A 22,774-nucleotide genomic window follows, 5' to 3' on the forward strand; every position below is an offset into this window, starting at 1 on the left:
CAAGATGACCTTGTGTCACTGGCTGCCAGCCATTCGGTTTTCTGATGCTTTTGAACTAAACATTCCTAGGAGTCCTGCTTCTTGGCAGGCATAGGATTGTCCACTTTCTGATAGGAAACACGGAGGGACATTTATAGGGCATAACTGAAATATTTTTAAAAGAATTGTTTAGTTGAAATCTCTCCTTATCCCCTAAGAAAATGCTCCCAGTTCTTAGCAGCAGGAATTCATTTGGATTAAGCTAGTGTTGTTAGATGAGAGAAAACCACACAAATGTTATTATCTATTGCCCTTCCTGAAGGAAGGAAGTAGTCAGGACACAGAAATGTGATGGGGTCGGGGCCAGGAGTCCTGACACCCTTGACCAGCTGCTCAACAGAAATTGACATGTTGGGAAAGGAGTGAGGACGTGTGTCCAGGATGTGTGCCCATGTGGGCACCTATGTCATCCACAGGGTAGAGAAGCATTTTAGGTATCAGAAGACTCAGATCTGGGCTCACTGGGAGCTTGAGGCTGACCAGTAGGCTCCTCAGGAGTGGCCCTTGCGCCATGCTCTCACCAGACTCTATGTGATGGATTCCTTTCTTGATTCACGTCATCTTATCGGGTGTTGGTTCTGATGTGATGTGTGGTTTCCTATAAAATGTGCAGCCCCGGTGAGGGCCAGAGATGTTCACTGTCCTAGCCCAGCTGCATGAAGCTTGGGTTTCAGGCCCTGAGAGTGAAACTCAGAAGTAAGACCTTAATTTGTATACATGTTCTCTGCTGTTCAGGCGGGAGTAGCTAAGACCCCAGCAGCTGAGCCAGGGACTCATTTTTCCCGTAAACAGCACTTCTCAGCAGGGACTGAACGGGAGCCCAGGCCTTAAGTAGGTGATTAGATAGGAGTGTTTTTATCTGCCCTCCCTCTCCCAGGCAGGACCTTTAGAAATTGGTATTTCATTTGTTTTCAATAATGTCTAAATCTAGTATAGTATGCATGGAGAAACCAGAACTCCTTAATACTCTCTCTTGGGCTAAACCGAGCTCGTGTAATGTATTTAACCAATCATTTGGATGCATACTGAGAGCACTTTGAGAGCTAAAAGGTATGTACAGAAATGTTAGTACAAAATTCAGAACTAGCCTGGAAGTGTTTTGGTTGTTGCTGTTGTTCTAAGTCATGTCCGACTCTTGGTGACCCCATGGACTGCAGCACTCCAGGCTTCCTGGTCCTTCACTAACTCCTGGAGTTTGCTCAGATTCACGTCCATTGAGTCGGTGATGCTATCCAGCCGTCTCACCCTGCCGTCCCCTTCTCCTTCTGCCCTCAGTCTTTTCCAGCATCAGGGTTTTTTCCCAGTGAGTCAGCTCTTTGCATCAAGTGTTTTTAAGTACAAGTAATTGTTTACATTTTGTTTTAAGCATACAACTATTCCAATATTTAGAAAAACCACAAAGCTAAACCCTAAGAAACAAAATAGAAAACACTACAGACACAATTTGAGAATAAAACATGAAACCATTTGAGAACAAAACATGAAGCCAGATCTCTCTTTCCTAATGTGAAAAAGCATAGAGGAGCAAGAGTTTCTCACCAGACATGGGAAAAGATACGTAAAGAGAAGTCTGTTCTTAACATTTTATGCATTTGGCTGTTGTATGGCTAGATCTACTTTCTTTTTCTTAGGTTTTGTAATACTTGGCTCATGATAAGTAACATTTTTAGCATTTGTTTATACTCCTGGGATATGGGGAGTATCAGTTGCCTAGTCTACTTAATTGCTTTTCCATCTTTCTGCACTTTAACTCTTTCTTATCTGGTGTGCTGGTAGGTGTCACAATAGGTGCCTCTCTTGCAGGAGCTTCAAGCACAAGGCGTACAGCTGGCACAGATAGAGATGGAATGCACACAGATGCACAGAATGGGTGCTCTTTGTGAGTTGCGTTGAGAGGATTTGGGAGGTTTGTGTATTCTGAAATTGCTCTTTTGCTTCCAGCTCCGATCAGAGGCCTGTTGTCCCTTCATCGAGATCTCGGTTTGCCTTCTCTGTGTCTGTGCTGGACCTTGACCTCAAGCCCTACGAGAGCATTCCTCATCAGTATAAACTGGATGGCAAGATAGTCAACTACTATTTAAAGACCGTACATGCCAAAGATGCTACTGTGATGTCGACGAGGTTCAAGGAGAGTGAAGACTGCACGTTAGTTCTCCATAAGGTCTAACCTTTTTCTTGCAGTGGCTTTGACACTTGAACACAGAATGTGAAGGTTGAATGATACAGCTATTTTCTGTTGTGTTGGGTGACTTCTGGCTGTGAATGTTTTTGCTTTTCAACCCCTGTTCAGGTGGGACTGCCTCTGGGAGACATCGAATGCCCTTAGAGATAGCTTCCAGGACAAGGAATGTTGGATATGAACCCAGCAGTGTGCTGTGTCCCTGGAGGCCCCCCTGGGCAGTTCTCCCTTTCCATCCAGGGTTCACATCTAATCTCTAAAAAGCCTTATAAGACCCAAGGTTTGGATCTCCTACCACCAGAATCCTAACATAGAAAACTTGAATTGTCACATAGACCTTACAGTTTGGACTTTGAAGAAAACACAGATACTACTGGAACGTTCCCAGCTGAGTTACCTGGTCACTCTTCCAGCACAAGCCTCGTGTCAGCGCGGGTTTAGCAGCTCCCTGCTGTGGAGAGCAGAGTTGCCGATGTGCGCGCCAGTTCCCATCAGTGGGCTCACAGCCCGTGTGGAGGTGCCATACCCACTGCTCTGCTCAGGGTCAGCAGGCAGCGTGGGACTCAGGGCAGGGGCAGACACCACTCATGCGAGCACTGACTTTCTATTTTGTGTTGAATGATTTATCTTTAACTTTAGGGGAAACAAGGTATTCTTTCCCACCTGAAATTGCTGCTGTGGAAGCTGAAAGCAGAGCTGTAACTCTGAGCTGCTATGCCCAGGGTGGGTGTCATGGGGTGCCTGTGCTTCTGCCAGTTCTGTGTTCTGACATTTTTGGATGTTCGGGAAACCTCAGCTACTTCTGCCAGGGCCAGCATCCTGATTCGGGTTTCACTAGGATGTGTGGTGTTGATGGCCTTGAGTAATTCTGGACCACCTCCCCATCGGGGCTGCCCAAGGCCCTGCTTCTGCATGATGAGCAACTCCTGGCTGGCACCAAGAGGGTTCTTGTTGGGGTCACCAAAAGTGTGCCCAGCTGCTATGAAAACTGTTGGGAATCTTAGCTTCGGTTTTTTATTCTATGGTAGGTTGTATAGATTATTTATATCATCATTTTGAGGGACTAATGAAGGCTTATTGTAATATAATAGTGAAACCATGAGATTGTATGAAAATACTACACAAAAAATGAGAATATTTTGCTGATTATAATTTTTGTGGGGAATTTTGTGATAAATTGAGAATTATGCTTATTTGAATCAAGCCAGCTCTTCTAGAATTTATTCTTCAGTCCTGTCCTACTATTTACTTCTTACTTCTTCACTCAGAGGTTCCAAAAGATATTAACACATGCCTGTCATTCATGTGGGATGCTGGGGTACAGGGCTGTGGAGATTCCACACATAGGGGTGTGCATGGAGCCCTGTTCTCATGATCAAGTTGCAGGCTCCAGAGTGCATGGAAGTAGGTAGCTATCAGAGTTGTTTAGGCCTGAGGTTGTTCCTTGTTGCTGGCCTGGGGTGAGGATGGTCTTGCCCAGCACCAGGGTATGCAGGGGACCCGGAATCTCTTGTGTGTGGAGCTCTGAAACCCCAGCCCCTCAAGGAGGTGGGCTGGGCAGCCTCCTGTTGCTTATTCTAATTGGAGTGAACGGTCTGAAAACAATCACCCTCTATTTGGGGGAAAAAAAATTAAAGATGAGTATCTAGAAGGTCTTGACTGAACCCTTTGCACTTCTCACACTCCACCTCAGCCCCATCCCTGAGGCTTTCATTTGATGGAAACAGTGTTTTCACCCATTCTACTTTAAACTGGCGACTCAGGTCAGTGCAGCACTTAGGACTCTGGGGGACTTTAATGAAAACACTGCTTCTTCTGTGCAGAGGGGCCGGGGGGCTAAGGCCCTGTGTGAAGGGACAATGCCGTCTTGCTGTCTTACTGCATTTGTTAATGTTAACCACTCTACTTTTTCGTGAAAGACCATGAAGAGTGAATGTCAGAGGACTTGCTGAGGTGCTGTGAAAGCCTCCAGTGCTGCTTCTAGAGCCCGGAGGTGAGGAGGGCGGCGTGGCTCCCCTGGGGTGTCTGAGGAATGTGAAAGAATGAGGCGGCGCTGGTAAGCCCTGCAGGAGTCCCTCCGGGGTGGATGGTAGGAGGAGGGCCAACCTTTGAGATGGGCTGGTGCCGCCTCTGCGCTTAGATTCATACCAAGGTAGGGGCACGGTGGCTCCCCGTGTCCCAGGATGGATAGCCACTTCTGTACTTTCTCGGATGTTGAGTTTACTTTTAAAAAATACACTATATGTGTCACTTGTTTGGTATTTTGAATTTAAATAACTGTATTTATTTTTCATGTCCTGACAACTTACATATAATGTGCCATAATTGCATAAACATGTTCTAAAGGTAAGGTTTCTAAGTGGAAAAGAGCAAATGTTTATATTCAATAAAATCACACACCTCCAGGTGCAGCATCTTACTCCTATGTGTAGTTGTTCACTGTTTGGAAATTAGCTGCTTTCCTCTGTGCAAAGTGATTTAATCAGGCTTTCTAGAGTGGCTTCAATGCCCAGCACGCCCAGTAGGGTTCGGAAGCTGAGAGGAGCAGTTTCTATGACTCTGTTCTTGTCCAGTTCCAGGGCTGTAAAGAAAACAAATCACATATCGGGTAAGACACTTCACCAAGACACTTCCCTCATTCTCAACTGGCCGAAATGAAGGGAAGCCAGGACAACTGAATCACAACCTTGAACCAAGCACCTCCCCACATGCCTGAGGCAGAGACATCAGGCATTCATAGCCTAAGTGGGCCTCAAAGGGGCAATCCCACATGCATGTGCTTTTTGAGTGATTATGGACAAAAAATATTTTGAGAACCTATTTTAAAAATACATCAGTGACATTTTTTACTTTTTATTCTTGCCATATAAAACCAGATGAAATGAGTAGGTGTTTGTGTTGAGCACAGTGAGAAATCACCAGAACATCCCTACCTTGCAGCGGCACTTTGGTGAGAAGATCCAGCTTCGGCAAAACCTTCCCTTGCTCATCTATTTGTATCCTCCAAACAATGACTAGTTCAAACCTGAAAGAGGTAAGATGCATTGCTGAGTGCTTTTAAAATCAGACTAAACTGTATGCGGCACCTGACTCTCTCTCTAGAGCAGAGGATGCCTACGTGGGCAAGAACGTCGCTCTCTTCCCAACCACCCTTGGCATTGCTGCCCTTCCCCAAGGCTGTGCTCAGACTCCCTTGATCTCAAAGACCCACAGCTGAAGAGAGAGTATGGCCAGTTAAACATGAGAAGATATTCAACATCATTAACATACAGGAAAATGACCATAGTGAGATGCTGTTTTGTGCCCACTACATGTTAGTGTGACAGTACAAGTGAAGTACAGGATATCCAGCAATGAGAACTTAAAAGATTACTGGTGGGAAATACAAATCGATAAACTACTTTAAAAGGAATTTGGCAGTGATAGCTGAATCTGCCCTATGACCCAGGAATTTTGTTTCTAAGTATATGCTCAAGAGAAGCCTATGTACTGTGTGCCCAAGGACATAAACAGGAATGTTAGAAATAGTGGAAGATAATGATAACCCAAAGGCCCAAGACTTGAAGAATGCAGAAATACATATATTCACCTAATTGAGTGTAAGCAGTGAAAATGAATTAGCTATAGTTATAGGCACCACTCGGAGAAGGCAATGGCACCCCACTCCAGTGCTCTTGCCTGGGAAATCCCATGGACGGAGGAGCCTGGTAAGGTACAGTCCATGGGGTCGCTAAGAGTCGGGCACGACTGAGCGACTTCACTTTCACTCTTCACTTTCATGCACTGGAGAAGGAAATGGCAACCCACTCCAGTGTTCTTGCCTGGAGAATCCCAGGGATGGGATCCTGGTAGGCTGCCTTCTATGGGGTCGCACAGAGTCGGGCACGACTGACGTGACTTAGCAGCAGCATAGGCACCACTATAGGTGAATTTTGGAAATAAGGTTGAATAACAACGCATGTTCCAGAGACTTACATAACTACACCATTTTAAGGCTTGGAACAAAACATCTTTAGGCGCAGGTCACAGAAGCACATCCTGCCCACGTGCACATAAAGGTACCCACAGTGGGTGGGAGGAGACCTGGATGACTTCTCCCCTCACTCAGTACTTGCAGACTCCCCACCTTTCTTGAAATAAGTTGATGAAAATAGAACTCCACCCCTCTGGCCTCCCGTCCCTAAGGACACCAGCAGTGCAGTGAGACCGGCACCTGCTGGACTTTTCCTTATAGATCCCATTTGTGTTTACAGTCCCCACATTCCCCTCCTCCCTCACCCAGCAAGCTCCCCCTGGTGCTCTCCTGCCATCGCTGCTATCTGTTATCACTCCACAGACACATCTCAAGATGTCAGTTAGGTGGTTTACATTTGTTTTCTACTATTTGTAATCGTTTTTAACAGGAAAGACCTGTCTGGGATGGGGAGCGACTTGGTGGGGCCTGTGTACTCACCCAGGTTGACTGGGGTTCCTAATGCCCATGTAGCTGGAGGAGGCCCCCTCTGAGAGCTGCACAGCCTCTGGGTACTTTTCCTGTGGGGAGAAGAAATGGTTAGCAAAATCTGTGGGATGTGTCTTGCATTCCCTGAAAGTCTAATTATCAGGCGTGCCACTTTCTCATCTAGGCATCATGGAATCCTGGCAGAACCTATGGGCTTCAGAGGATGGGGTCTTCCTGAGGCCACAGGTAGTTGATGGGCTGAACAAAATAAGCTCCCTCAAATGAGGTCTTGTGGGGACAAACATGTGTCACAGCTTTTAAAGGACCAGCCCACAGATCAGTGAGCTTGCTGCCAGCGTGTGAGGCCAGCGCTCTCAGACCCGTGTGTGAAAGGTGCTGATGGAGCAAGAACACATCCAAACACCAAGCCATTCTGACCAAAGGCTGGCGTGGGCCTGGTTTAAACTTACAGATGATTTCTAATTTCAGGGAAACAGTTTTTATGAGAAAATGTATACCTAAATTTTTTAAATGGAAAGTGCTGGCTGGTTTTTAAACCTCAGGCTCTTCTAAATTAATAACAACTGTATGAGGAATGTAAAGGAGAACATGTGACTGTGGCAGTGTAACTTCCAGGCTGAGCTGAAAGCACGTGGCTTGGGCCAGTTCCAGCGTGAGGCCCAAGGGCTTGGTCTGCCTCCAGGCAGACCTCAGCCTCTCTAAGCCTTCTTCTCATGAGCAAAAGGAGGCTTTAGATTAGAAGCTTTCACTAAAAAAAGAATAAAACATACTCCTTTTAATTTTTAAAATAAAAACCAAAAGTAAAAATGCTGACATTAGGAAGAGATCGGGCATTTCTGGAGAGCTCTTCGGGACTTGTGTGGCAAGTTTCCTTTTATACAAGTTAATAATATTGCCCCATTTATCCAGCTTCATTCACTTGCCTGGTGACCTCAAATATTCAAAGCTGACAGGAAGAAAGCAACTAAAGGCTGAAGAGCAGCCCAGAGACACAACGTAAACAGCAAAGTCTAGATACTATCGCTGATAGAAATACAAAGCATGGGTCTCATCGATAGGGTGTACGTATACAAGTGGCCTGGAGGGAGAAGACAGAAAAGTTGGAAAAAGTGATACAACTAAATGCAAAGTGGGTCTGAGGTCACAGCCAAATATCAGTACATTTCAAAAGCAATTAAAAGTTCTCCATATTACTGTGTTTGACATTCAAAAAAGACAACAGAATCACCAAGAAAGGATTGAGAAGATGTACTCAGATAAGGCAGCCATCTGGCCAGTGTGTTTTACAATATTTAACATGAAAAATAGCTACACACACAAAAAAAAGGTTGACAGGAAAGTTATCAGCCTGACTTGGAAATCACATTAGACATTTCACATTCTGCCACTAGTAAAACTAAGGTCCAGGCCTGGTACCTAAAGGGAGCAAATGGGAGCCTTATGCTTCACTGTGTGTTGGGAAGGCTGGGAACAGGCTGCGTTGTGCTGATCCTGTGCATACACTGGGCCTGTCAGTCTTTCACAGGAAGTCTGTCCTAAGTGGTGATTCAAAATGGATGTTTAGAACTTGCCTTGTGGTCCAGTGATTAAAAACTCCCGATGTTGGGGCATGAGTTCGATCCCTGATCAAATTAAGATCCTGCATGATACCAGGCTCCTCTGTCCATGGAATTTTCCAGGGGGACCTTCCCTACCTAGGGATCGAACCCAGGTCTCCCGCATTGTAGGCAGACGCTTTAGCATCTGAGCCACCAGGGAAGCTGCATGATACACAGTGCAGCCAAAAAAAGGGGTGTGGATTGTGTGTGTGTTTACTTAGCTGCTTGCCATGTGCCTGGAGCCTGCAGTCAAGAACTCTCCTGGTGTTTATGATAGAAAAAAATGGTAGCTTTAAGAAAGCTGGGAATTTGTTATTCATCCCAGTTTTCTACCTGAGACCCACTTTACTGTTGGAATGGCTGCTGGATGCTGGTCCAAAGGGAAGAGAATTTTAAACAGAACTTTAGAGAAAACCAACCATGTGTTACGGATCAGTCATACTATCCCAGTTCACTCCCCCCTGCCACTTAAATGAATGGGAAACCTTGAATCTTGAGTTTAAATGTATCCTTGAGTGTTCACAGATATCTAGAGTGAGTGGTAGTCATGATACCCCTCATCCCTGGACACTCAGTGGCATTTCTCCAAACAGGGCCATCTTCCTGCTTTACCAAAACATAGCATTCCAACCAGAAATTTTCAGATGTTCCCAGCTCCCTCCTGTGACCCTCACATTCCCCCAGGCAGTTTGGGCAGTTTGGAAAATGAGGCCTCTTGGGCCTTAGTCCAGGTCTGATGTCTCCTCATGATGCCACATTGGGAGTGCTCCAGAAATGCTGCTGCGCTTCTGGGGTGACCCAAAAGCCACCCTTTCCCCTCTGTTATTGGAATTTTCCAAGGGGACATCATGAGACCAGACCACTGTCTGGCTCCTCAGTCAGACATCCACTCACCAGCCTGGGCCTGCTGGTGCCTCAGAGCTGAGTCAACCACACGAGGGGTGCCAAAGGGTGACTGTCTCCATCATTCCTTCCACACTGGCAAGTAGATTTTCACCAGAAAAACGAGCTTTTACTTCTCCCTTATTTATTTTCTATTGGCACTGACTCACAGATCACTGATTTATTCAACGTATATCAGTGTTTCTTTAGGAAGCTGATGGTATTTAGAAACCAAGACCTAGGCTCACCGCTCCTGGGGCTTTGGTGGCTTAGGGCTCTCTCAGGGGAAAGCACTTGGTAAGACAGGTTGGTGTGACACATGCACAAGCATGCACATATCACAGCCCCCTGGGAATCCTTCTGCACACACATACTAACAAACGAGCAGGCGATGACCTCAATACCTCTGTCCACCCCCCAGAATTCTCTATCTAGCCTTCTTGTTCTGCAGCTATAAAATCACTCTACTCCTAGGCAGGAAAAGAGCTTACACAAATAATCCCTTTATACTTTCCCTGTTTAGAATGGAAAGGGGAAAGTTAGGCAAGCAAAAGCAGTCAAATATATAGCCAAGAAACATACACCCTGCAATAAATCTGAAGGCAAGTGTACCCTTAAAAGATCTACTCCATTAAGAACACTAGACAATAAACATCACTTCAGGTGGGGATATAAGTCCAAGAAGTAGTTCTTAAGATTTTTAAGATTGTCATTTTCATTCTAACTAATTGGGTAGCAATTGTACACTTTTATATGTAGTCTGTTCCCTTCTAGACTAATAATTAAAAAGCAAGGCAAGTTGGTTTCTTTTACAATAGTCAGAAATGATACTTAAGAAGCTGAATACACACACACACATACATGTAATAATCAATGCTAGAAACTTTTTAGAGGTAATTTCACAACTTTGTCTTCATACAGTTTTTAAAATGTAATTGTGCCAGCAAAATAATGAAATGCAGGCAGATGATGAAAGTAATATTCAGATATTCACTGGCAATTTTATTGTTACCAATAAAACTCTCATTATTTTATATATCTCAAAGTAATGTGCAAAGCATTGAAACTGATTATAATTTAAAGTTACTATGGTCTGGGGACTTTCCTAGTGGCCCAGTGGCTAAGACTCTGTGGTCCCAATGAAGGGGGCTTGGGTTCAATCCCTGGTCAGGGAACTAGATCCCACGCGCTGCACCTAAAGACTGCACATGCCACAGCTAAGAGCCGGCACAGCCAAATAAAAAATACTTTTTTAAAAGTTAAAAAAAGAGAAGTTATTATGGTCTAATCTAAATTTTTTCATAGAGTCACAGACTTTTTGAGCTTTAAAGGTGTTTTCTCTTTCAAAAGACATTACACGTCCACACTGCCACATACAATTTATTGACCTCTTAACAGTTATAGGCCCCATGTCCTTAATAGGCACTAGCTCATTCAAAGATGACAGCAGTCATGTGAAGCCATTGGTATAATGCCCATTTAAATGAAACTGAGGCTTGAAAAAATTAAGATACTTGCTCAAGATTACACAACTAGTAAACTGATTCAAACCTAAGGCAATCAGATTCCAAAACCTGAGCTCAGAAATAACACTACCATTTCACATTTCTAAATTCAACTATAGTTGTAATACAGAGGCCAAGTGTGATTACAATCAACTTGTAACATAATTCATGCTGGCAACTGATTTTGAAGGCAGAAACAAAACCATTTTTATTGGGAAACATAATAGCCCCTAAAGGTTTGTTCACATATTCCATATGGTATAAGACTTATTAGGTCCCTAATGGTAATGGGCTCCTGATCTAGTGCAAGCAACTTGCTGTGTGTATATTTTTTGGCTGCACTATGTGGCTTGCTAGGTCTCATTCCTGGACCACGGATTGAACCCACGCCATGGCAGTGAAAGCCCAGAATCCTATCCACTAGGCTAGCAAGGAATTCCCCTGTGCCTGTTTTTTATTAGAGGTTTAGTTTTCTCTCCAGAGGCGTGAGGTTGTATTGCAGAGTCCAGGCCCCCTTTAGTAGTGCCAAGCTTCTTCACATAGGCCTCTGTCAGGGCGAGGATGGACTGCCTCTCATATAGACTTCCTACTAATTCTCCTCCTACCCACAGTCTCTCTTTCAGAGGTTCCACAGAACAAATTGGTTGATTTGTTCCTTCCTCCAAGGAAGATAGCTTTCTCAGTCTCCTGCGTGCTGAGAGTCACACACGGCTGGAAAGCTCTGGCTTGGAGGCCATTTTTCAGTGGCAATGGCCCCTGAGGCCCTGCCCCCAGGGTCAGTTCCCATATTCCCAGGGAAAGTCAAAGCAACCTCCAAACGACTGTTCCCTGTTCCGGCACGGCATGTTCCCTTCAGGGGTTAGGTCTCAGCTTTGTCTGGGCCTCATCAAACTATAATTATCTGCTTCCTGAATGTACTGCTGCCTTCCTCTGGCCTAGTCTTCATCTTTGTGTATTATGTCTTTTAAAACTCTCTCTACTGTCATTTCTGAAGAATTTTAGCAGAGTGGCTGATGAAGGTGGTATATTTCAATTGTCCACTTTTGAGGCCTTTTACATTTATATTTTCAATTTCCCCTCATACTTGATGAATATTTTGGGTATAGAATTTAAGGTTTAAATAGTATTTAAATTATTTTATATATAAAGCTAATGATATATGTCCAAACTTGTATTCTAGAGTCCTATGTTAAAATGCTTTCAGGGCTGGAGCACTGGGATGACCCAAAGGGATGGGATGAGGAGGGAGGTGGGAGGGGGGCTCAGGATGGGGAACACATGTAAACCCATGGCTGATTCATATCAGTGTATGGCAAAAACCACTATAATATTGTAAAGTAATTAGCCTCCAACTAAAATAAAAAAAAAATGCTTTCAGTTTTTAAAAATGGAAAAAAATAGTTAAGTCAACTCATGTCCTTGGAAACAGAGGAAATCCCCACCCTGGGACAAAATAAAAGAGGGCATAAATAATGTTTGTAAATAAACTTTTTAATGGTTCAAATCTTATACTATATCAAGTCCTGATAGCTTTATTTTCATAAAATGAATATTTGGCAAGAGAATTAAAATGTGAGAGACGAAACAAGTCTTGGTGAAATAATCCAAAGGACAATAATAATGTATTCTATTTGCACAACAGTTCTAACTTTGCCAGTTCTTTACATGTTTATCCACAGGATACCTTTATGAATCAGGGATATATAATTATGCACACTTTAAAAATAAGGAAATAAAGGCTCAGAGATTTGCAAGGCTGCTCCAATGACCCTGAGCCCAAGTAAAGAAGCCAAGCTGAGCTGGCTTCCTAACTCTAATGCCTTTCTTGAAGCAAATTTCAGGTGACCCATGGTCCAGCTCAGAGTAAACTCACCCTGAAACCAATAAGGCTTACACTTCAGGGACCAAAAACTCCCTCCCTGTACATGGGCTCCTTTCAAGCCCCTCTACTGAATTTAAAACAAATAATTTTTTAGAACAGTTTTAGATTGATAAAAATTGGAAGGATAGTAGAGAGTTCCTATATTATTAACATCTAATATTGGTGTGGTATATTTGTTACAATCAATGAACCAATATTGGGATATTGCTTTTACAATTGAAGTCTATATTTTATTTAGCTATCTTAGTTTTTACTTAATGTCCATTTTCTGTTTCAGAATTCCCACTCAGGATCCCACATGACATATTTGTGAGAGGTAGGAAAATTCACCTAGATCCTTACTCTATATATCCCTTCTTATGTTCTGCCATGGGTTTAAGTATTATGCTTATTTATTTTATAAGGGGCTCCCATTTTTTTACCTAAAGACTCTTAAGAGAAAATGCATAGTTGTTCTTTGGGTCTTAGAATAACACATCTTGCCATCTGGCAGCGCCCTTAGGGCCAGGCCGGAAGAAGGAGTCAGCTGATCCTGGGCTTGACTTGAGACTCAAAACAGGTAACAAGAGAGGGGCAAACATGAAGATGCTTTCACATATGCATCTGTCTACAGACCACCCATGAACTAGCAAAACGCATCTTACAATAATTCAAATTTTCAGCATGCACTAGCTCTTGAATTGATTGAGGGCAGAGGATTTTCTTTGCTGCCTTGTCCTGAAACTGCTTTATTTTCCTAGAGAAATTCTTAAGTAAAAGTATTTCAAATTCATCCTCTCACACACAATGAGACCTACACACATGATGAACTTGGACTGACTAATTCATCACTCAAAATGATTTGCAGCGTGGCTATTGTGTGGAACTATTGTGGGCTGTCGGACCTGTTTTTCTTTGCCTGGCAAGCTTTCTTATTACCCTTACTCTGGCAACAGACCTGTCCCTTTCACAGGATTGGCTCAGGTCATCATAGACTGTTAGCTCCTCACGAACGCATATAATGTATCCTGGGCCAACTGACAGATGCTGGGAGGACAAAACCTTTTCCAGCAGGGACTGTTCAGTGGGCAGCCTCTTCCAGGCTATGGGAGGCCTGTGTGTTACCCTGATAGACAACCAGCAGAGAATCGTGCAGAAATGAGGGCCTCACAACAGGAGGGAAAATCCTCTATCTTGATGTGATCTGCACATGCAGGCTACCCTTTCTTTCTTTAATTGTCTGAACTACTACAGCCCTCTGCTACAACTGGAGTGACTAACTTTCCTTTTTGTTAAGCCAATGTGAATTTATATTTCTGTCTGTGTTGAAAGAGCTCCAATAAAAACACTGGGTACTTTGTTAAATGCTGGGTATGTCCTGGAACAAAATAACACTGAGCATCAGGAAAGTAAAAATAAAAACTACAATGGAATACCACAACATACACACCTGAATGGCTACCAACAACTGACAAAACCAGGGTTGAAACTGATATGAGCAGCTGTTACCCTCACACCCCGCTGGTGAGAGTATAAATTGGCACAGTGATTTTGACAACCCCTCCAAAAGCTGAACATACGTCTACCCTAAGATTCAGCAATTCTATCCAACATAAACATGCATCTGTATCACCAAAAGACAGGCACACAGCAGCACTGTTCACAACTGCCAGGACCTGCAAAGGGCCAGGCCCAGAACCCTGGGTGAATGCTGTGTGGCTCATCCATGTGACAGAAGGCTCAAGGGCTGTGAGACGGATGATCACCAGTTACACTCCACATGGACGGATCTCAGGGATAGTGTATGCAGTGGCAAGCACCAACCCTGTCTTGTAGCACCTGTGGCAGGTGGGTGGGCCCTGGGGGCTGCTCCTGCTCTGCTTCCTCTTCCAGGGAATGAATGGTTTTGTAATTTTGTGAAAAATCATCCAAGTGTGCATTTATGACGTGTGTGCCCTGTCCTGTACCTATAGATTTCAACAAAAAATTAAAATACAAAAGACAGCATCCCCCAGCCCATGAAGTATATAAGCTAGTGAAGACAGACAGTAAGCAAGTAAACACAGAAATGCTTCCCCTCTGCCTCTGCCATCCAGGGTGGAGAATGCTGTGTTCTTTTTCTCATCCAGAAGCCCAGTAGCCATCTCAATTACTTTACTATCTTTTTTGGGTCTTCTCCAGCTCTATCATATCTGTCCTGAAGAGCCGACCCTAACTGCATGAAATATGTACAGATGTTCTAGGATTTGGGACAAAGAACATAAAATCTATTTTCTTTTACCTGATCATCCTGAATTAAGCCTACCAATCTGTAAGCCTTTCTTGATGCTGAGGTATCTGAAATACTGTTTTGAGAAGTAGTCAATATGCCTTTTCTTGGGTCACTACTGATAGCCAAAGGCACATTTTTTTTCTGGCCATGCTGCACTGCAATGTGGGATCTTATTCCCTGACCAGCAATCAAATGCACGCCCTTTGCAGTGGAAGCATGGAGTCCTAACCACTGGACTGCCAGGGAAGTCCCCAAGGGCCCACCTTTTGATAGGTATTTTCTGGATTTCTTTTTCCTTGAAGGTCTTATCTTATGCACAATAAATTTTTATTATTTTTTTGTGCCCTCTAACTAATGTTTTCACTGCATTCCCATTCTCTTGGTATTTCAATATGTGGAAAGGCTTAAAGTTGTCCGAAAATATGGAGATTTTACTGTTGACTTCTTCTTGGCTCATTTATATATAACAGTTCAACTGCTTAACATTTCTCTATTCTGAAAATATGGTCCACGTGACTTTGTTAAACTGGAATTAGTTGAATCACATTTGAGATGAGTGGGCCAAAAGCTGCAGCCTAAAATTTTTTTGTTACATGAAAATTTTACTCGTAAAGACATTTGTTTGAATGTTTGTAAACTTTCTTTCTGGCTGCACTGGGTCTTTGTTGCTGTGCGTGGGCTTTCTCTTGTTGCGGCAGGCGGGGGCTACTCTCTAGGTGTGGTGCCCAGGCTTCTCACTGCAGTGGCTTCTCTTGTAGAGCATGGGCTGGGGAGTTGTGGTGCATGGGCTTAGTTGCCCACGGCGCATGGGATCTTCCTGGACCAGGGACAGAGCCCATGCCCCCTGCACTGGCAGGCAGACTCTCAACTACTGGACCGCCAGGGAAGTCCTGAATGTTTGTAAACTTTCTACTTATCTTTCCTCATCTCCTTATATTAAACTTCAGCCAATTTGTACATTTAAATAATACTTGAAGAAGCATACTAATTTCCAGAGGCTGAGGCTGACCAAAGAAATGGAAAGGGCCTGTACAAACTTATCTTTATTTGGGAACAGAAAGACATCATGCTGAAGGGCTGGGGAGGAACTCAGGCCCCAGGACCCCAGAGGCTTGCCCAACAACAGTCCAAGGTGGATTATGTGGCCCAGCAACAAGAGAAACGGAAACAGACGATGTGAGCCAACAAAGTCAAGCGGTTTTTTTTTTAAAAGATAAGACAGTCGAAGGACAGATTCCATTTCCCTAAAGGTCATACTTCAGCCTCATATAAATATAAATTCCATGCTGTTTTAAATATCAAAAGCTGAAAGCACAGTATTTATACATTTGCAACAGAAAGAGGGTCCTTTATTTATTTATTTATCACCCACCCCTCAGGGTCCTTTATTTATAAGTGCCAAAAGCACTGAATACTAACCAGATGTGGTTTACTGCCTCTTACAAAGCAAGAAAACATACAGAGAAGAAACAACAGTTGGAGTTAAAAAAAAAATCTTAAAACAAGTATAAAACAATTAAAACAATTTGTCCTACTAACAGAACTGAGTAGCTGAAAGCCCTTTGCTGAAGCATGCCTCCACTGAAATACTACTAGTGAACTTGCTTAAGCAAGGCCCTCCTGTTTCTTCCAAGAGCACTTGCAAATAGCTGGGCTTTTCTGCCACACCTTTCTACATGAAAGTGATAATAATGTTCTGGTAAGATGCTCCTAAAAGACTGGCCTGCAGACCCTGATTTATGCAAACATCATTATGGATGTCTGAAATCATTTAACTACTTACAAGAGGAAGGTGATTATTACTTCATGCTCTCCCTAAGTAACCAATCTTTTAAGTTCTTGAGGCAAAAATATAATCAGTCTTCTTTTGGGTGGGTATTGGGGGTGGGGTGGGGAGTGATGGTAATACTGTCTGGTGTTGAAGGAGGAAACAGACAGAACAGGCTCCATCTTGAAAGCAGGACTCCATCTTGGGCTGGACTGTGGACTTTGAGCTTTATGCCCAGTATCTATGGAAACGACATACCAACTGGAAAGTCAGGCCCCCTGGATGGAAGAGCCCCAGGGCTTGTGCCTCTGTTGCCTAAAAGAATACCCTAATTATCTGTGTAACCAAATAGAATCATACATTCTATTATGCTTATTGGGGTATGACCACAGGCCTATTGATAACTGTCCACTGTTAACTACCTAGATTTAAGGCATATGAATCTTGGGTTAACTTTGATTGTATCTTTCTTTTTCTTTGTTCAGACTAGTTTCAGGGAATTTGGGGAAGTGGGTTTGGGCACGTACACTTAGGGTATATAAAGTTTTCAGAAAAACTAGTCAGGGTCCGTGGCTAAGAGGAGACTCTGCCTTGGGCCCGCGCTGTAATAAGCTGCACTCCACTATCTGCATTGTCCTTCTGAGTGAGTTTGTTTCCCAGAACGCGTGGCTACAACAGTTTGTGTTTATCAGAAAAATACACTATTTTAAACACATTAAAATTATTGTAATGAAAGACTGGATAAAGACTATAAAAGACTGAATAAAGAGGAAATGTGACATATTATTTTCTATTTAAATTACAACTAGACTTTGTAAGATAGTTTAAAAAGGCATTCAACAACAATTTGAACTATCATAAATAGCTTGAATGTAATAGTTTTGTGTGAAAAATAGATTTGCAGGATGCTTAGTTTGAAATCTACCTTAAAAGCATACAGAAACACTTCAGACCCACTAGAATATCCATTACAAAAAAGACATTCAACTAATAAAAATAAATGAAAAAAAAAATAAAAAAGACAATAAAAAGACAAGTGTTGGTGAGAATGTGACAAGTGCAAACCTCAGACATTGCTGGTGAGATGTAAAATGGTATAGCCACTTAAGAGTCTGGCTATTTCCCTCCCGTACCCCCCACACTTTTTAATGTCCTTTATGCAAAAAAGCAAAATGCCTGTCTGAGGAGGCCTTACAAATAGCTGTGAAAAGAAGGGAAGCAAAAAGCAAAGGAGAAAAGGAAAGATATATCCATTTGAATGCAGAGTTCCAAAGAATAGCAAGGAGAGATAAGAAAGCCTTCTTCAGTGATCAATGCAAAGAAATAGAGGAAAACAATAGAATGGGAAAGACTAGAGAACTCTTCAAGAAAATGAGATACCAAGGGAACATTTCATGCAAAGATGGGCTCGATAAAGGACAGAAATGGTAGGGACAGAAGCAGAAGATATTAAGAAGATATTAAGATATCTTAATTAAGATATTAAGAAGAGGTGGCAAGAATACACAGAAGAACTGTACAAAAAAGATCTTCACGACTCAGATAATGACGACGGTGTGATCACTCACCTAGAGCCAGACATCCTGGAATGTGAAGTCAAGTGGGCCTTAGGAAGCATCACTATGAACAAAGCTAGTGGAGGTGATGGAATTCCAGTTGAGCTCTTTCAAATCCTAAATGATGCTGTGAAAGTGCTGCACTCAATATGCCTGCAAATTTGGAAAACTCAGCAATGGCCACAGGACTGCAAAAGGTCAGTTTTCATTCCAGTCTCAAAGAAAGGCAATGCCAAAGAATGCTCAAATTACTGCACAATTGCACTTATCTCACACGCTAGTAAAGTGATGCTTAAAATTCTCCAAGCCAGGCTTCAGCAATACATGAACTGTGAACTTCCAGATGTTCAAGTTGGTTTCAGAAAAGGCAGAGGAACCAGAGATCAAATTGCCAACATCCACTGGATCATTGAAAAAGCAAGAGAGTTCCAGAAAAAAATCTATTTCTGCTTTATTGACTATGCCAAAGCCTTTGAATGTGTGGATCACAATAAACTGTGGAAAATTCTGAAAGAGATAGGAATACCAGACCACCTGACCTGCCTCTTGAGAAACCTGTATGCAGGTCAGGAAGCAACAGTTAGAACTGGACATGGAACAAAGTGGTTCCAAATAGGAAAAGGAGTATGTCAAGGCTGTATATTGTCACCCTGCTTATTTAACTTATATGCAGAGTACATCATGAGAAACGCTGGGCTGGAAGAAGCGCAAACTGGAATCAAGACTGCTGGGAGAAATATCAATAACCTCAGATATGCAGATGACACCACCCATATGGCAGAAAGTGAAGAACTAAAGAGCCTCTTGATGAAAGTGAAAAAGGAGAGTGAAAACGTTGGCTTAAACTCAACATTTAGAAAACTAAGATCATGGCATCTGGTCCCATCACTTCATGGCAAATAGATGGGGAAACAGTGGAAACAGTGGCTGACTTTAGTTTTGGGGGGCTCCAAAATCACTGCAGATGGTGATGGCAGCCATGAAACTAAAAGATGCTTACTCCTTGGAAGGAAAGTTATGACCAACCTAGGCAGCATATTAAAAAGCAGAGAGACATTACTTTGCCAACAAAGGTCCGTCTAGTCAAGGCTATGGTTTTTCCAGTGGTCATATATGGATGTGAGAGTTGGACTATAAAGAAAGCTGAGCACCGAAGAATTGATGCTTTTGAACTGTGGTGTTGGCAAAGACTCTTGAGAGTCCCTTGGACTGCAAGGAGATCCAACCAGTCCATCCTAAAGGAGATCAGTCCTGGGTGTTCACTGGAAGGACTGATGTTGAAGCTGAAACTCCAGTACTTTGGCCACCTGATGCGAAGAGCTGAAAAGACCCTGATGCTGGGAAAGATTGAGGGCAGGAGGAGAAGGGGATGACAGAGGATGAGACTGTTGGATGGCATCACCCACTCGATGGACGTGGGTGGACTCCGGGAGTTGGACTCCAGGAGGCCTGGCGTGCTGCGGTTCATGGGGTCTCAGAGTCGGTCACGACTGAGCGACTGAATTGAACTGATAAATTCTGAGATGATACATTCATGTATGAAGTTTTAATTGTTCCTTTAAACCTAGTCCATATTTTCACACAGCATCCTGTCATCCAAATTTTTCTGCACTGGAACAAACACCTGAGGATATCTGACAAAACAACATTCTTCTCTTTAAATATAGCATCTATTTCATTCTATCTTTCTGGTGCTCTTATTGGATTACATTAAACCACCTAATTCTATGCTTAAATGAACTCATGTATTTTCCATCTAATTATCTTTCTAGAATTTCTTTGTCTTCTTCAAATACATCTTCTAATTTTCTCTTTAATAATATTTAACCTGTTGTTTGACTTATCCACTGGTTTCTAAATTCTTAAAATTCTAATCACATTTAAAAAATGTATAGATGTCAATTTGTTTCTTTTTCCAATAGGTTTTTGGGAAAAAAGAAAAAAAGAAAAAAAATTGCTCTGAGGCTTGCCTGGTGGCACAGTGGATAGGAATCTGCCTGCCAATGCAAGGATCACCTGGTCCAGGAAGATCCCACATGATGCAGAGCAACTAAGCCCATGTGCCACAACTTCTGAGCCTAAGCCCGCACTCTAGGGCCTGAGAGCTGCAATTACTGAACCTGGGTATGACAACTACTGAAACTGTGCTCCAAGAGCCTGTGCTCCCCAATAAGAAAAGCCATTGCAATAGAAGCCTGCACACTGCAGCCAAGATTAGCTCCCGCTCACCATGACTAGAGAAAGTCCACATGCAGCAAAAAAGACCCAGTGCAACCAAAAATAAGTAAATAAATAAATTTTAAGAAACTGTCCCTTATTTTTAAATTAGGTTTATATTTTAGTTACTTCTTTGATCTTTAACCTTGTACTTTGCAGTTTTTGTCTAGATTGTTTTATAATTCTCACTTATAGAAATTTGTTTTATGCAATTAATGTATAATTTTTTAATGTATACTTGCTTCATCTACAAGCTTTCCTGGTGGCTCAGATGGTAAAGAATCTGCCTGTAAAGCAGGAGACCTGGGTTCGATCCCTGGGTTGGGAAGATACCCTGGAGAAGGGAATGGCTACCCACTCCAGTATTCTTGCCTGGAGAATTCCATGGACAGAGGAGCTTGGCAGGCTACAGTCCAAGGGGTCGCAAAGAGTTGGACATGACTGAGCGACTAACACAGTTTCATCTGGGGTCATTTTTTTCTGAAACAGTTCTGTGAAATTGTGTGAGAATTTCCCTCTCGGGCAGTTTCAAGGTGGCTTTTCCCAGAGCCTGGAGAAGTCCCTGTATCTACAATTTATATTCCTTTCCAGATTTGGGGTTCTACCTAGACCACACAGGCAGCATAAACTGAGATCCAGTATATATCTATGCCAGGGATCTGGAGATGTGAGTTTCTCTACCTACTAAGTTCCCTGCAGTTTCTTTGGCCTGGCTGGCAGATTTCCTCTTCCTCTGTCACCTAACAGAAATCCTTGAGGCCCCAGGCCTGGGAGGAGGACTCCCCTAGCATCTGATGCGGTCCAGGCTGTCTTCAGACCAAGGGCCCAGATCTGCGTTCTACCCACACCAGCTCCTGCTCTTGCTTTGCCTCCTTATTTAAGGATCTTGGGACATTTCTACTTCTTTCTTTTGAGCTTGACTATATACTTAAGACATGTTGTACTTAATCCAGAATTTCTGAACAATTAAAATGCTGGGAAAGGGTACACATGGTAAATTAGCTTGCCACATTTATTTTCTTTTTCTTTAAATTTTTATTTTCTTATTTTTTTATTTTCTTTTTCATTTTGGCTGAGCTGAGGCATGCAGGATCGTAGTTCCCCAAGCAGAAATGGAACCTGTGCTGCCTGCAGTGGAATTATGTAATCTTAACCACCAGGGAAGTTCCTGATATATTTACAGCTCCACTTGCTTTCTTTTTGGTGAGAAATATCACATTTTCATTTCTCTTTAATTATACAAATAATTAACACATGCATTCTCTTTATGAAAATTTCATGGTTAAAGGAACTTTCTTGGTGGTCCAGTGGTTAAGAATCTGCCTGCCGTAGCAGGGGATATGGGTTTGATCTCTGATCCAGGAAGGTCCCACATGCCGTGGTGCAACTAAGGCCATGTGCTGCAATTACTGAAATCTGCTCTCCTAGAGTCTGTGTTCCACAAGAGAAATCATCACACTGAGAAGCTGGCACACCCCAACAAAGAGTAGCACCTATTCGCCACAACTAGAGAAAGTCTGCGTGCAGCAACAAAGACCCAGTGCAGCCATAAATAAATAAATAAATATTAAATGGTAAAAGCTAGGCTAAAGTCTTCTTTGACATAACCCCAATTCTAGTCTCCACCCCTCTCTCCCCAGGTATCTTGCAGATCTCTTCCCATATTACAGATCTCTATGGACCCACAGAAGATACGAAATTACATCTCAATGAAAAATACCTCAATAAGAGAAAATTTAGTGAATAAAATCATATTATACCATATTGTTTTCTCATTTCTTTTCTTTATTCAACAATGTGTATTGAAGAGCTTTCTCAATGAAGATTGAGTTTCTATCTGGGGGTCGCTGTGTAGTATTCCATTGTGTATTTAATTGCTGTGTAGTATTTAATCGCTGTGTAGTATTCCACTGTGAATAATTTTCAAGGGTGTGTCAGCCCTTGAGGAAAATTTCCTCAAAGGAGACGAATGCTTGTAGCGGAAGGAAGGGAAGTTATTGGGCACCACACAACCGATGTCCACCCTCCACCACCACGTTCGACCAGGCACTCATTGCTACATACTCTAAGTATGGTGTTAGGACCATTCCACAGAATATGATGGACACCCCTACAAAACTTTGGGTCAGATGTTGACACCGATGGCTCCACACACTGCAAGAGCGTATGTATCGAGGCATACAGTAGGTCCTTAACAAACATCTGTTGGATTCATTGAAGGCACATGACCTAGAAGTAAAAAAGCTAAAGGAAACAAAAGTAATTTAGTGAAACTGGGAATTATAGGAGAATGATTGAAAAACAAAGCTTTAAATAAGAAAGTAAATACAGAGAAGTTCTTAGATGTTTTAGTATAAAATCTGAAGAATTTCAGGAAAGACACTTGGTCCGAGACAGAAGCAACTACTGTAATTCCTGGCACATAAATGCCTGGT

At 42.7% G+C, this 22,774-nt stretch overlaps 2 protein-coding genes and 1 long non-coding RNA gene across 4 annotated transcripts in view; 2 read left to right on the forward strand and 1 right to left on the reverse strand.

Moving 5' to 3' along the window:
* IPPK (inositol-pentakisphosphate 2-kinase) overlaps positions 1-4,637 on the forward strand; it is a 48,538-nt gene extending 43,901 nt beyond the window's left edge. For both annotated transcript variants that reach the window (XM_020883141.2, XM_020883143.2), the window contains exon 13: positions 1,981-4,637. In XM_020883141.2, coding sequence (XP_020738800.1) covers positions 1,981-2,206 — 226 coding nt within the window. In that variant the 3' untranslated portion in view covers positions 2,207-4,637. The remainder of the gene's footprint in view (positions 1-1,980) is intronic.
* CENPP (centromere protein P) overlaps positions 4,470-22,774 on the reverse strand; it is a 225,490-nt gene continuing 207,185 nt past the window's right edge. The window contains exons 6-8 of the mRNA XM_020883150.2: positions 6,672-6,751; positions 5,152-5,243; positions 4,470-4,799 (exon numbers count right to left, since the gene is read on the reverse strand). Coding sequence (XP_020738809.1) covers positions 4,669-4,799; positions 5,152-5,243; positions 6,672-6,751 — 303 coding nt within the window. The 3' untranslated portion in view covers positions 4,470-4,668. The remainder of the gene's footprint in view (positions 4,800-5,151; positions 5,244-6,671; positions 6,752-22,774) is intronic.
* LOC139032432 (uncharacterized) lies at positions 5,291-22,103 on the forward strand. The gene is made up of 3 exons (XR_011484973.1): positions 5,291-6,905; positions 12,825-12,863; positions 20,045-22,103. It is a non-coding gene; the product is annotated as an uncharacterized lncRNA (long non-coding RNA).

This window comes from Odocoileus virginianus, chromosome 31 (assembly GCF_023699985.2).
Source record: "Odocoileus virginianus isolate 20LAN1187 ecotype Illinois chromosome 31, Ovbor_1.2, whole genome shotgun sequence".
Classification (NCBI taxonomy): Eukaryota; Metazoa; Chordata; class Mammalia; order Artiodactyla; family Cervidae; genus Odocoileus; species Odocoileus virginianus.